Source organism: Parasteatoda tepidariorum, chromosome 9, assembly GCF_982258835.1.
Source record: "Parasteatoda tepidariorum strain Cologne lab strain chromosome 9, Ptep-v5.0, whole genome shotgun sequence".
Taxonomy (NCBI): domain Eukaryota; kingdom Metazoa; phylum Arthropoda; class Arachnida; order Araneae; family Theridiidae; genus Parasteatoda; species Parasteatoda tepidariorum.
Window position 1 is genome coordinate 27507400 of NC_141763.1, and position 16323 is coordinate 27523722.

General features: G+C 31.1%; 1 protein-coding gene across 1 annotated transcript; it reads right to left on the reverse strand.

Annotated features, from left to right (window-relative positions):
• Nucleotides 1-15088: 15088 nt before the first annotated feature.
• LOC147803431 (ATP-dependent DNA helicase PIF1-like) lies at nt 15089-15796 on the reverse strand. The gene has a single exon (XM_087151310.1). The coding sequence runs from the start codon at nt 15794-15796 to the stop codon at nt 15089-15091; it is 708 nt and encodes a 235-aa protein (XP_087007436.1).
• Nucleotides 15797-16323: the final 527 nt, after the last annotated feature.

Here is a 16323-nt window from a genome sequence, read left to right on the forward strand (position 1 = left end):
GCCTAACTTCGATTATTTTCTTTTTTTTCAAAAATGAAAAAAGTTATAGCGCAAGCATTTCATTATAACAATTTATTTTGTTGGCCAGGTATGTATGTATATATATATATATATATATATATATATATATATATATATATATATATATATATATATATATATATATATATATATATATATATATATATATATATATATATATATATATATATGGCTCCATAAACTTATGTATTTCTCTATCTATTGGCAACATTATAGCTATGATTTACTTTGTAAGGTTATCTTAAGTAATTGCTTTAAATAATATTAATGGGGGTCACCGGTGCCCGGCACTGAGTTTGTTCGTAGCTCCATGGAGGTCACCGGAGACCAGCGAAGCCAAGATTATTAGAGACACATAATTCGAGTAAATTTTTAATTTTTTTATATTATTACAGTTACTAAAATGGTTTGAATAAATTAATACAATATCGAACACACAAAAATAGTTTTATTTATATACACAGAGATACCAACTTGCTCCGGACAGCGAATAATATTTTCAAGTGGTAGTTTATTAATGGTGATTTTTTTATTTAATAAAGTGAATTTAATAGATTTTTATCCACTACTATTTCTAAACATTTCATAGGCTTATATTATTCACCACTTCATACATAATTGCTATGCTGAACCTTTTAAAAAACTTGCATAATCTGTCAAATTTGCAAATTTAGTTTGTAGTTATTTACCGTTTGGTCAGACGGGCAAGCCATGTAAAATTATCGTGGCATTCAACGTTTTAACTATCATATTTGAGACACCCCTGGAACCAATAAAAATGAGTCCTGCCACAAGAAAATCCGATCATTATATCAAAATTTATTCAGATTGATTCGTTTCTTTTCTTTTTTGTGCACTGTACACTATGAAAAAATAGTTAGTGAAAGGAATAATTTTTTTCCTCTTTTATTCATTTGTTCGAAGTGGAAACAATAATCATTTGGGAATTCACATCTCAAGAATTTACTTTAGAAGCATTAAAAAATAATTTAATTTTTATTCTTCTGATAAGATTATATTAATTGCGAGCTTTCAAAGAAAAAACTAATTTCTCTTATAAAAGCAATAAATTAGTTTCTTTAAGAGAAATAGAAAAAGAGAATAATAGGAGGAGAATCTTCTTGTCAGTAGCTGCCAACTTTTTCGCTTTTTTACGAAATAAGTTTTTGTTAATAAAAATCCTTCCTTAACATTTGAATCGCTCGACATATTAATAAAGATATTGAAATTTTAAAGGGAAAATGTAAAAAAGAATGGGCTTTAAACGGCTCAAATTTTAATCTATGATAAATCCGAACAATTTTAATATAAAAATGAAATCTTCGCACAAAAAATAAAAAATTTAAAATATTTTAATTTTGTCTGAAAAAGATGAAAATTTTTAATTTTCTAATATTATTTCATTCTAATACTTTTAACTTCTTATATTGTGTGGTTAACTCATTGCTGGCCGGTCACGGGTTAACTCGTGTTTTCCTGGCCAAACGTTGGTGACCGGTCACGAGTGATCTCGTGGTGACTATTTTAAATTGTCGTGGTGACTATTTATTTCGTGGCCGTAATTTTCCTTACTTTTCAAGTTTTACTGCTTAATTCTTTACCAATTTATTATAACTTTACTAAACCTGTACCATTTCACGTAGGTGCAGTGTTGCCAGGTGCTGATAACCGTTCACCCCCAGATGGCGTTGTAAAATCCCCTAAAATTTTTTAAAAAACCCCAAAATTTTTAACTTAATGTATAAGTATTAAAGAATAGTAAAAAAGTTAAATAATGTATAGAAAACGTTGCTTTAATACTTTTTAATATTTTATTATCAACAAATTAACCTTTTTTACATTTCAATCGTTATCTTTAATTTATACTAAAATATTTAAGATATTTTTTTTTCAATACTTTTTGACTTGCACATTTTCTTATAAATATTTTATTATCAACGATATAGTCTTTTTTAATATTTTAATTCTAACATTATGCTTAAATTTTTGATAAAACATCCAACATATTTTCGTCAATACTTTGTATATGTTTTCGCTGTTAAACATTTTTAACATTGAAGAAGTAGATACAAAATCCTTTACCCTTAAACCTTTAAACTGCTTTTCGGGTTCCCAATCTTTCTTGTACTTTTGTACGTACTTCTTTTTTTTCGTTATCCTTTGGCATTATTTTTAAACCATGCACATTAAAAATTTTAAATAATTTGAATTCAAATTCAACAATCGTACTGGTTGATCGAGATAAGTACTAACCTACTACATTCAGCAAAGGGGTAAAGGTCTAAAATTATATCTTAATCTTTTTGTTTTGGTTTAACATATTGATTTTCATATTACCATCTCACACATTCAGTTATAGAATTTGATATTAGAAGGTAACCAAAATGAAACTAGTAAAATTCGCAAATAACCCTTAAGCAAACCCCTAAAAACCAATTCCCCTAAAATACCCACTGAAGATTAAAAAAAATCCCCCTAAATTCAGGGGGAAAACCCCTAATCTGGCAACACTGCGTAGGTGATTCTTATACTTTTTATATTGTGTAACTTCCACATCCGCTTTCAAAACAATAGCCGGGCACATGGGGTAATTTTCAGAGAAGTTGCCGGTCAGCAATTTGCTAACAACTCAAAGTTATCAAGCTATAAAAACGTGGAGTTCGTAGTTTTAAGTTTTTGAAGGGCCTCATACTGGCTGAGCTATCCCACTGTTCCGTTACGTGGAGATAGCGGAACCGTACTTACCCGTAGATAAAGACCTCTATATTAGACTATGCTAATTTACCGCTATGCTAATTTAAATGGAAATGGTTAAAAAAAGTTACTTCTTGATGGGTGTTATAGCTAAGAGTATGAGCACCATGATAACAAAAACTTAGATTTAAAAAAAAGTTACTATACAATGTAAATAAATTTATAAATTTTCTATAACTTAACCCTTTTATTTTAACTCTTAGCATTCGAGGTTGATTTTACAGTGAAAAAAACTGACGCAGAGACTTAAGAGTTTACATGAAAAAAAGGGAGGCCTGACAACTTTCTGCTCTTTTTAGAAAAACTTCTTTTATTAAATGCTAAGTTTTTGTTTTAATGTGTGATTTTTTTACTTTGTAAATTTGTTTGAAAGCTATTTTCCTCACCCACTACACGTAAATAATGCAAAAGTTTTGTACAAATTCAAACAAAGTTACAAACAATAATTCAAACAAAGTTTTGTTCCAGCTTTATCAAACTGAGACTCTTAAAATGCTAACACAGAGATGCCAACTGCTCCGGACACGTCAAAATAATTAAAAAAGCGGTAAATAACTGCAATGAAAATTTTGCAAATATTTGACTTTTTTCGCTTGTTTTTTAAAAAGGTATGTTATAAGGTGGTGAATTATATAAGCCTAAGAATTATTTAGATATAGTGGTGAATAAAAATCTACTAAATTGAATTTATTAAACCAAGAATCACAATTGATAAACTACCACTTTAAAATAAATATTTGCTGTCCGGAGCAAGTTGGCATCTCTGCTAACATATACGTGTACGCTTACAAATCAATTTAAGTTATTTATATGTAGAGGTGAACAAGATTCATTTAATTCTAATGTATTATAATTTTATACGTTAGCATTGTTATCACTACGAAAAAAAAACAAATAGATTTCGCTGCAGTTAGAATGTATGCCTAGTTAATTCGAACAAAACTATAACCCCTGGAAAAAAATTAATCTCTTGAAAAATAAGTAAATGTGGAAAAACATATTTAAATTGAAAATTATACATACATTTACCATTTATGTGCTTACTTAATGATATGTTTTGAAAGTAGATAGATAAAAAAAAAGTACATTTATATTTCCACGGAGAAGAATTTACTTAAGAAGTTTTCACTGAACCTAGCTTTTAAATTCTTAAAAGCATTGAACTTCTGCCAAAAATCAATTATTTTCTAAAGAATTTCATTTTTAGTGAGGAGTTAGTGAGTTATTAATAAGTTTCCTGATTAGTTTGAAATCTCTGACAAAGAGAAATTTCTCTAGGGAGTTTCAATACGAATCTCATGTTCTTTTATGAATTCACGATTTTCTTTTTTACACTTTATTGCTTTTAAAGTAAGAGAATTTTGATAAATTTAATTATATATGGTTGGTAAGTTTTAAAATGATTAATTGTGATATACATCATATTAAATTGTCCATGTGAAGCCAGTTAAGCCATTTTGAAAAAGGAAAAAATAAGTAATTTTTAGAATTATATTGGGTTGTTCGGAAAATTATACCGTTTTTCTCCAACATGGGACCTAATTGTATTTTTTCACAGCCAGCTGCACACTTAAGCTGTTTAATCATTATGTATTTTGACAACCGATGTAGCAAGGCTTGCTTGTGAAAAAGTTCGATTAAAACTACGCTGTAGTTTTTGGTTGGTGCCCTTTCAAATATGGAAAACAAAACACGACATTTTCGACATATTTTTACATTTCAATTATCGAAAAGGTAAAAATATTGTTTAATTAAAAAAATTATTCGACGTGTATGAAGAAGATGTATTGACAGTAAGCCAGTGCCAAAACTGGTTTGAAAAATGTAATTCGGGTAATTTTATCGTTGAAGATGCACCGCATTCTGGAGGGCCAGTAGAAACGGATAAAAACACAATAAAGACATTAATTTATGCTATCCGACAAATAACAACTCGTGAGATCATTAAAAGATTAAATTAATCAAGTTCGGCTGTTCGTGATCATATGGAAAGCCTAGATTTAATCTCAATGCTCGAAATATGGGTTCCTCATGTTATAACGGAAAGAAATTTGTGCCTATCCTCATCTGTTATTTGCTTCTCAAATGTCAAGAAAATTATCTATTTCTGACGAGAAATGGGTTGTCGCAATATTTTTTTTTGATTCCAACAAAATTCTTTTGGCGGTAGAATCTTTACTTCAAATAGTGTCAAAAATTATTTGAAAAAGTTGTTTTTTTTTCGCGAGCAAAGAACAAATATTTTATGAGCTTAAAAATCATGCTGCTGCCAAAGAGATGGTAAAAAGTGTTGGATTGAAATTAGTGTATAATTCAGTAAAAATTTACTCACTTTAAGACAATCGTCTTTCATTTACACGCACAAAAAAAAAAATTACTTTTTACACAACCCAATAGTACAGGCTGACCACGCTATACTGAACCATCTGCTGATCCAGCAATAAGATTACTATAAATGTTGACTCACTATAATCAAAATACTTTTATAAATAATCATCAGTTTTGTTGCAAATAATGAGTTTCTCTACTAAACTGTGCCATACCAAACATCTAAGTGCTCTTAAATGTAAATTTACTACCTTTTGAAAGATTCTTTTGATAATAAATGCCCACAGTTGCACCACATCTATCAATCTACACTAGCCCCGTAGAGTTATTAGTTAGTTTGAATTCATTATTGGTTACTTAAAAACAGGCAAATAAAATGTGACTATTAAAATATTTCATAAGCATATTGACTAATATGCTTGAATAGAATGATCACATTCAATAAAAATTATTAAAAATGAAGGAAATAAATTGTCTGAAACGACAATTTAAAAGCAAAATTTACCAAGTTAGTTTTCCACCACTGAAAATCTTATTTTTTAATTTGTAAATTAACTATTAAATGTTTGCTAATAAATATAAAAGTGTAACACAGTTTTGCAAATCTACCGAAATTCGCAAAGCATTTTTGAGTGATAAATGACAGAAATATTCAATTTGTTTACACTAGCCCAACGTCCGTACTAGCTGTCCTCTATAAATTATAATAAGTTTATTTGATTAAAGTAAAATTTTGGAAATCGAAGTTATATTTTTTTATTTCTTCATTTTTTTTTTCTTAAAACATGATTATTTCAAAAACATCTTACATATAATTAAGCACCTTCCATGCATTTTGCAAAAACTTCTGGGTTCGAATACTATTTTTAAACTAATTGTGTCTTGTCGAAAATTATCAAATATCCGCTTTTACGCTAACCTCAACAACCCTTAGAATATTTCATATCAACCTTTTTTTTTTTTTTGGTAAAAGTAATGCCCCTGCTCGCTAATGCTCGCCAGCCCCCGAAATTTGCTACGCAATCTTATATGGTTTGCTTAGCAAATCAAGCTCACTTCGCTCGCTACTAACTTAGGTACATTGCAAATGCACGAAATTCTAAGAATTCAAAACAATCATTCAAATCCATAAAACAACTTTTTTTTTTAAAAAAAATTGCATCTTTTTAGTAAATACTAAGTCATTAAAATAAATTTGAATTCAAATAAATGACATGTAATTCGTTAAACCTATTAAAAATGTACTATAGTAAAAAATCTTAAAGCGTAACAGCACGACTGAGACTCATTTTTCCATGAATAACTAATAACAATAATAAAACAAATAAATTCGTGATATAAATCAAAAATCGTCAAATAAATTCGTAATATGTAAATTCGTGAAAAAAAGCGCTCTCGAGAAAATACTAAAATAGAGATCTATCGACAAAGACTACCCACTTCTGCCTAGCTAAATAGTATGAAATTGCCGCAGCTGATAATGCTCTCTCTGGTTATTTCAGTTTCCGTTTCTAAAAGCGCTATATGTTGAGCCACCTCAGCTTGATTTGGCATGTGACATTTTTAGCGGCAATCATTGGTCGATTTCCTAGCGTTGCCATTCGGGGAGTTGTTATGAGACTTTTTTTTATCGCCGTGTAAGAGAAATATATATATAGATACGTTTTAACTGGATACAAATAGTGATAGCCTTAGATAGTATACTCAGAGATGCCAACTGCTACAGGTTCTACAACACATTTAAATACAACAAAAATTTGTATATTTTAGGCTAGTTTTGCCTTTCATATAAGTAAAGCTGCCAACTTTTACTCGTTCTGTGTTCGTGTTTCTAAAGTGACATTGAAAGACTTATTGAAATGCAATTGCAGATAAATTACCCTATCGCAATTGCTCACACATTCATTTCGATAATTTTTCTGCATTTAGTGATAGTCAGAATCATATTAAATTAAATTTATAAATCCAAAAATTAAAAATAAATTATAAGATTCATTATCAATTTAAATATGAAAATGAAATAATACGGACAATCCATAGTTGGTAGCAGCTAGGCAGTCGTAGCCTTTTTCCCTAAATTATCACTCCATTACTTTAATCTCAAATAAACACTCGCAGTTTAAAACACGATAATTCATCGGCGCCACGGTATGCGAGCAACCCAAATGGATTGCATGCGGGGTGGTGATAAATTGGTAACTTAAGTGTGATGAGCAATCCAGAAACGAGTGGTCGTATTACTAAGACGTCAGGGTAATCACAATTACAGAGTCACAGACTAGGTAGTTGCCAGACTATTTATCGCTGATATAACCTTTGCTTTGTCGTTGGTAAATTTTATCCAGCTCGTATAAATATGTAAATAGAGTGCCTATATTTTCTCTATTATTTTCTATTTGATTACACCTACACAAATGTTAACGCGTTGAATTAATTTTACATGGCTTGCCCGTCTGGCCAAACGGTAAATAACTACAAACTAAATTTGCAATTATTAGACATATTTTGCTAGTTTTTAAAAGGTTTAGTATGACATATCTGAAAAAAGTGGTGAATCATATAAGCCTACGAATTGTTTAGAAATAGTGGCGGATAAAAATCTACTAAATTGAATTTATTAAACAAAGAATCACAATTGATAAACTACCACTTTAAAATATTTATTCGCTGTCCAGAGCAAGTTGGCATCTCTGTGTATATAAATAAAACTATTTTTGCGTGTTCTATGTTGCATTAGTTTCTTCAAACAAATTTAAGTAACGATAATAATATTTAAAAAAATTAAAAATTTACTCGGATTATGTGTTTCTAATAATCTTGACTTCACCGGTGACCCCCGTGGCTCTACGAACAAACTCAGGGCCGGTCACCGGTGACCCCTATAGCATTCAACGTGTTAATATTATTCTGACTCCTATAAATATTATTATATTGTGATTAAGTTTAATCTCTATTATGTTTAATCTTCTATTGATTTTTTCATATGTTCAACCGACTGGTTTCTCACGCATGACTTTAATATTTGGTGCTTGGCACCCCCTCTTCCCCCAATTCTACTCCCACTTCACACATTCCCCCATTACGCGTCTCAAAAATCCGACGAATCAGTTAATAACGCTTCCTGGCAGCGCACTGAGATTTTAGCTATGTTCTAGCAGCTATACATATACAGAGATGCCAACTGCTCTGGGGAAGACAATATAGTTTGAAAAACTGCAAACTAAAACTTGCAAACCTTAGATTATTTTGCAAACTTTTAAAACGGCTCGACTGTATTGCTTTCTTCGAAGTACATATATTTGAAGCCCTGTATGCGTAATTTAGGCTTATAAACCTTTGTCAAATAGAAGTACAGATAGCACAATACAAAGTGGAATAGCACGAAGATACATCTAGGGCAGGGATGGCGAACCAATGGCACGCGTGCCGCTTATGGCACGCCCCATAATATTTTGGGCACGCCACCGATCACGAAGTTCACTGCGAAGCAATTTACCAATTAAATTAAAATTTACAAAAACAAACATAAAAAAATAAACAGTTATTAACAAAAAAATTACAATTAATGCCGAAAAGCAATTAATTACCATAAAAAACAAGCTAACAATAAATAACTAGCAAAAAAAATTAACAGACCTGCTTAAAATAACATCTTACAACCTAATGTAAGTTATTTGTCATCTAATCTGCAACAACAGAAGTCACACTGATGTTACTTTAAGTTGAATTACGCGTATAACTGAGACATTGCGAAATGTATTCTTTTCCATAGTAAATAAAGAGTTTTGAGTTGATAGTATTTAGTGTTATTATTTTCCCAATAATCACGAAGTCAAAATTTTTTGATGGCACGTCTATGACCAAATTAAAAAATTTTTTAGAAAAAATGGCACGTTGATGCATATAGGTTCGCCACCCCTGATCTAGGGTAACAGCAGGATTCGAACCCGCTACCTCCTCGCTTTACACAGCGTTTGGCGAGTGATATTGCTCAGCCAGGGAGGCCCCACTACTTAACTGTAACATAGTGGCTTATCACATAAGCCTTTGAACTATTTAGAAATAGCCGTGAGTAAAAACCCTATTAATAGAATTTAATAATCGTTTAACTTGTGTGCTCGAGTTAATTTGAGCACGCTAAACGGGCCAAACAGCGCACACTCGAGATAATTCGAGCGGCGTTGTATTTTATGCTGCTATAATTTTTCACACTCGAATATAATCGAGAATTGAAAATAACAATGAGAAAGTTAAGAAAAAAAATCGTTTTTTTGATATTTATCATTTACACAGGATTGTAAGCTATAACACTTATTTATTCAAGAATAAAATATAGCCTTTTTCTAAGGAACAAAAGCGCAGTATATCAAAATTGTTCACCAAAAAAAAAATTTAACCGGAAGCGGCAACAAATGGAAACCTTGTTCTAAAGTGTGTTTCTTTACATAAACAAAAAAATTTTTGGGCGGGTTTTTTTTCAAAAAATTTGTGCGTTAAGGGGTTAAACCAAGAATCACACACTAAAAGACTACCACTTGAAAATACTCAACTGTAGTTCTGAGCAAGTTGGCATATCTGCTTACATCATCATCATCGAAATATATCTGAGCGCCTGGGGCCGTTAACGGCATTTTTCCCATTCGTCTTGTATTGTGGTCTTTAAGGTGGTTCTTTCTGGTAATTGGAATGCAATTGGAATAAAAGGAGATTAAATATTTTGTATTTTATTTAAAATTACGTCATTACAAAAATGAGCTGCCATCGGATTGAGGTTTATGTCTTCTCTTAACACGTTCATGCCGGGGTGACCCACCGGTGGGTCACGCTAGATTGTCTCATCTTGGTGGCGCACCAGAGTAAAACCTGGTAACAATAAATTTCATTTTTTAGTTTTTTCCCGGGAATAATAAAAATCCATAACTACCAATTGTTTTTAACGGATGCAATTTTTATATTGAATTGCTTCTTCGCCGTGATAAATTTCCTTACAGTGAATTATTATTGTTAAGAACAGAGTAACTCCTCCCTAATACTATCTGATATTGAAATGGTTCTTCTACCAGTATTTTCACTTTTCCCGGCGTGAGCGTGTTAAGTTTTCAAAAGTAAAAATTTCGTTGAATCCTGCGGTGTCACAATGGTCTTTTCGAAAAATCTGAAATTTAACTTTGCAATATGATGATCTAAAATATCTATGTTGAGATATCTGCATACATAGCAACGTAGCGTTTCATGTAAGCCTTTGAATTATTTAGAACTAGTGAAAGTATAAAAACTCTGTAAATAGAATTATCGAAATCAAGAAACATACAATGAAACATAAATTTTGCTGCCTCTAGAAAATATTTATCTGCAATCTGGAGCAAGTTGGCATCTCTGTTTCACCGAAAAAAAGATGCAAATGAATTGTTCTGGCTGACGGTTTTTCTTTTTATTATCTTTTTTGCATAAGTAGCAATCTTGTTCTTTTTTTCCCTCAAAATCTTTAAAAGTTACTCTTTGCTGCAAAAAAAAGGAATATTTAATTTTTTCAATTACTTTTGAAACGACTGCAATTAGCTAGTGACACTCGCCTTCCGCTTTGAGGAATATACTTTATAAAGAAAATGTTTGAAAAAAAAACGCTTTTTTTTTTCACGATAAATTTTTTATGTATAATTCGAAAACAAAAAAAAGTATAAATAAAAACCTTTCCTTTACTTTGATTAGAATAATATATGATAAAAGAGAGATAAAAATAAAATATTTTTTGTCTTTTTAAAAATCTTTTTAAAGATTTTGAAACTGTGTTGTTTCATTTTTGTCCGTGGAATTTACTCATCATAATTAAGTTTGTTAATGAATATCTTGTTAAAACTTATAAAAACATTTTCAACTATTTTTTTTCATTTTTACGCCTGCAGTTTATGCATATATTACTTATTTTATTAATTTTCTTCATTTTATTCTTTTTTAAATTTAAATTTTTTTAACATTGCTAATTATAATATTATCCTTAAACTATGTTTTTAACAACAAAACCATTTTTATAAGTATTTTATCTTTTGCATTTGTGCTATTAAGAAAAAATAAATCAAATTAAAAAATAAAACTAACACTCATTATTTTTAACACGCACAATACAGATTATTGATTTTTCATTAATAAAGAAATTTTAAATCTTTATAAAAGAAGAACAAAATGTTACTTCGTATAATCCAAAAAAAAAAAAACTATTTTCTGAACATCGGCATTTTCAATCATGCATAAATAAGTAAAAGTCTGTTCAATTAATTTTTAAAAGAGTGTAGTTAAATGTTCCAGTTTCTAAAAAATATGCAGATTATAAGTTTTCCAACTTTTTCTCGCATATAGGATTAATGAAAATATGTATTAAAATAAATTTTTTTTAAATATTCATATCTAGTCTTAAATATTTTTTTCTTTTGTAATTAATCTTTTAAAAATTTAAAAAAAAAAACAAAAAAAAATAAAAAAAACAAATGAGCAGATATTTGAAACTTACATTGGTTGTTAACTTAAAATTAGAAGAAATCAAAGCAATAAGCTCGATAAAGATTAATGGTTACTTTAGTAACAGTTCTGAGTAAAACTGTTACAATACGCGACAGTTAATGTTAATATATGAGAATTGAAAAAATTGATGTTCTTAAAATATCAGTTTTCAATCTTTAAACATTACTGGAGTAACAGCTAACTGTAGAAAATATTCACTCAATTTAACAAATATCTCTAACTATTTTTAATATCTTTTATAATGTTACGAATTTGTGAATATTTGTACTGTTTTGTGAATATGCTTTTGTTATGAGACTAAATATATCAAATGAACTTAAAATAAAGAGTTTAATTAGAAAAATTGCTAGGAACTTGTGAAATCTAATTTGATCCCCACCGGCTGAAGATTCCCCGTGTAGTAAATGGTGACTGGTGTATGTTAAATCTGTTGGGTCACAAAGCCCACCAAGTTCCCATAACAAATCAAACCTCTGGGGGTACTGAATTAGAGATTGATCGTTCTCTGGTTCAAGCCAAAATTCCGATCTGTGGCAGGGGTGAAAGCGAGACGGAAAAGAGGAAAGGCTGGTAGGAAAAAAATTTCAGTTATAGCTAGTTTTGGGGAGAAGTTTACTTATTCTTTTTTTAAATTTTTCAACAATATCTACTTTATCTTGGAAAAAAAGCAGTTTTATATATATGCCAGAATAATAAAAGAAATCTTGATAGTTACAGATATTTCATTTTTTTCGAAAAAAATGCTGGAATGAAATGTTTTACATACCAGGTTTTTCTCTTTTCCGTCTTGCTATATAAGGGCTTTCACCCATGATCTGTGGATGAATGAATGGATGTATGAATGGGTTCTCCCTTTAAAAACGAGCTGTGACGCGTGTGTGTGTGGCTGAAGTCTTATTCTTAGCCATAAATGGCTCCGCTGAAAAACAAGAAACGCACCCTCTGCCTTAAATTCGTTTGATTTCAGCAAGCAAGCTTGCTGGTATTGAGAATCGGCATTAGAATCAACAACTTATTTATTTTATCATTCCATCGTAAATACCACAATGACATACATTGCAAATTATTCATATTTAAAGGGAAAAAATTCGTTGGCTTTTATTTTTAATAGTAAACTAGAAAACATGTACTGGAAAAATTGCTAGTTTTTAATATATTTTTGATTTTCAATAATCTCCCCTTTTTACATTATTAGTCACCTGTGGTATTCCGGAATAACATGATCTAATTGTTTTGTAACGAATTCTTTCTGAATTCGTTACAAGATTCTGATTTGCTGAATTTTTCAAAAGCAATGAAAAAACTTTGGACAAGGGATCACCGATGACCGACACTGAGTTTGTTCGTAGCGCTGCAGGGGTCACCGGTGACCGGCGAAGCCAAGATTATTAGAAACACATAATTCGAGTAAATTTTTACTTTTTTTATATTATTATCGTTATGAAAATGGTTCGAAGAAGTTAATGCAATATGGAACACACAAAAATAGTTTTATTTATATATACAGAGATGCCAACACGTTGACAGCGAATAAATATTTTCCAATGGTAGTTTATTAATTGTGATTCTTGATTTAATAAATTCAATTTAGTAGATTTTTATCCACCACTATTTCTAGACAATTCGTAGGATTATATAATTCACTCTTTAAAAAATTAACAAAATCTGACTAATATTTGCAAATTTAGTTTGTAATTATTTACCGTGTGGCCAGACAGGCAAGCCATTAAACCATTTTTATGATTAACCCTTTCGCGCCGAATGTCACGAATACGTGCCAGCATAAAACCATATCAATCAGGGTAAAAAGATAAACCTGGTAACCAAAGTAGTTCTTAAGCAGTTTATTTGTGTTATTTAATATGTTATTTGTTTTATTTATATTTATTTAATACACCATTACTTCAGTTCAAAATAAAATTATTTAGTTATACTTTGAAACATTGATTGCATATATGATTAAACTAATAATAATTAAAGTAAAATCAAAGTAAGTCAGTCAAATTAGCAACGACTGCATTTAAGTTACCGTTTCTTGTTTATTTACATTCTGATTTTGTACGAATGCTTTTCTGAATCAATTGTATTATAATTTATTAATTATAATTAAATTTATAATTATACACATGTAATTAATTATAATTAAATAATTATACAATTATAATTAATTATGATTAAATTATTATAATTAATTATAATTATAATCAAATTATTATAATTAATTATAATTAAATAATAATTTGTTTAATTTTGAATAAGCAATAAAAGCTATCATTACAAATATTCACCTACAGAAACCTTGTCTTCGTTTCCGAAGGCAACATTTAAATCTGCCAAAAAAAGATGCATATTACATTTTAACTAAAAATAGAATATTAAATAAATTTTAAAAAAATATTTGTTAGTTCTTATTTAATTTCACTCCATTGTTACTATCAAATCAAAGCAACCACTCATCTGATGAAAACAATAAACTGGTGAAATATATCACGAAGTGCATATTTTTGAAAATTTTAGCAATTTATTTCCGCATTCGAGACTCTATCAAGAGGCATAGATAATTCTGAGTGAATAATAGTTTTGAAACATGGTTAGACGTCGAATGTTAATTTCTGTTTGATTTATCTACAATGAAAGGAAGTGATTGAACACTGGATTTTCCAAACACGAAATCGATAACTAAATACATATTTCTGACGCTTCTAAGAGCATTAAGCATACAAGCAGGGATAAAACCAATATTTGAGGGTTGTTTTCAGATAATTACTACAGGGCAGTGCATTGATTTATGAGAAAATTCTAAAATGAGTAACCAAAAGATAATTTCAGATATGGGATGCGAATAAATTGAATCATATAATTGCTATTTTGCATGTTAATGAAAATTATTTTTTAGCTCTTAACATGAAAAAATTTCAATTTAAAAATTCTCGAAAACACTAGCTTAGTTTTAATAATTTGAAAATTGTGTTTCATTCAGCTTGATCTCCGGTGTCTCTTTTTTTAAATATTTTTTGACGCTTTAATTATAATTAAAGTAGTCGTATTTTTAATTACCAGCGGGTGACCGAGCTCCGCTCGGAGAAAACAGGTATCGAAGATTTAAATTTTCAATTGTGATTTATCAAAACAATACATGCCATAAGAAAATTTGTGAAACCATTGGTGAAAAGATAACCGGTTAAAGTGCACCATTGTAAACTATCTAAACAAAGTTTGGAAAGGAAAGTTTGGAAGTTGGAAAGTTTGGAAAGTTGGAAAGTTTGGAAATAAAATGTAATTGATAACAAAAAATTATACAATTAAAGAAATGGTACAAAGTGAGCAGTGTAAAGATTGAAGTGTGTTGAAGTTCAATATTTTTGACAAATTTATTTAGAAAAACCAAACATATATACATACATGAGAAACATATTATAAACCTATAGCAGCATAAACATAATAAACATTAATCATCGATTGCGAAGTCTTCCATGTTGTCCAGGTAGTTTCTTGTCGGAGAGGCAGGTGCGGCTGGTGAGTTTCTCTTGTTCAGGACTTCCTTCCATACGACGTTTCGGGTGTGGGTTGAATTCTCAGGAGGCAGCAATACCTTCAACGCACTTTGACGCTTGACTCTTGAAAACGCGACGTAGAGCATTCCGTGCACGAAGAACGTCGTGAGGAGAAGCACGCCGACGAATTCGAATGTTTGGCCTTGTGACTTGTGTATCGTAATGGCGAATGCTGGAGTAACTGGGAATTGGTGCCGTTGCATAGTTGCGCCAAGCTGTGATTTGCTGGAGTCGAGCGTGATCCTTGGAAGGTGTACTTGTCGGCCTGCGTGTTCACCGGTGATGATCTTAGCCTTGATGATGTTGTTGCAAAGTTCGGTGCCAATCAATCGTGTTCCGTTGCACATTCCTTCAGAGACGCCCAAGTTTATGAGAAGCATGATGATGGCGTTCTTCTTGAGCTTCAGATTGTGTGGAGGCAAGTCGGCGATGTTGATCGAGTTCAGGAATTCAGGCGCGAATTGAATTCCCCCTTCATGTTGATCCTTTACCGAGTCGAAACTTGTGTATGTCTTCTCGTCGCCTGGAAGCATAGCGATAATCTGCTCGTTGATCTTGTCCTTATCGTCGTTCAATGGTGCAAGAATAGCGCGATTCTTCATTGCTTCGTAGTTCCCACTTCTGAGGCATGGTCCGAAGATTCCATCGATGAGGTTACCACCAGAGCGAATTTCTTCTGGGACTTACTTCGAGTTCCCCGTCGCCGAGCTTTAGCAGGTATTTCGCGAATTCTTCTTCTTCGGGATCAACGCGCATGTTCTTTTCGAGCGAATAAGTCTTGAAGTGTTGCCACAGATGGCTTCTCTTGATCAAAAGGTCGAGTATTTCGCCTTTGTTGGCACGTTGTTGAGCTGGACAGCACTGTCAGAAGTCGCCACCAAGCACCATGACTTTGCCTCCAAACGGAATGTTGTTGCAAATCGCGCGTAGGAGTTCGTCGATGTTGTGCAAGCCGTATTTTGACATCATCGGAGCTTCGTCCATCAGACACACGTCCATCAGACATCAGACACACCGTCGTCCTTTGAGTGCGTTCGCTTTCGGTGATCCTGGTTTGATGGATGATCTTGAGTCGGATGTAAGCGGGACTTTCAAGCCAAAGGTTCGGTGCGTTGTTTGACCACTCGGT

Excerpts from the sequence above, each read along its gene's own strand:
- LOC147803431 (XM_087151310.1), bottom strand. The coding sequence starts at position 15,796 with ATGAAGAATCGCGCTATTCTTGCACCATTGAACGACGATAAGGACAAG.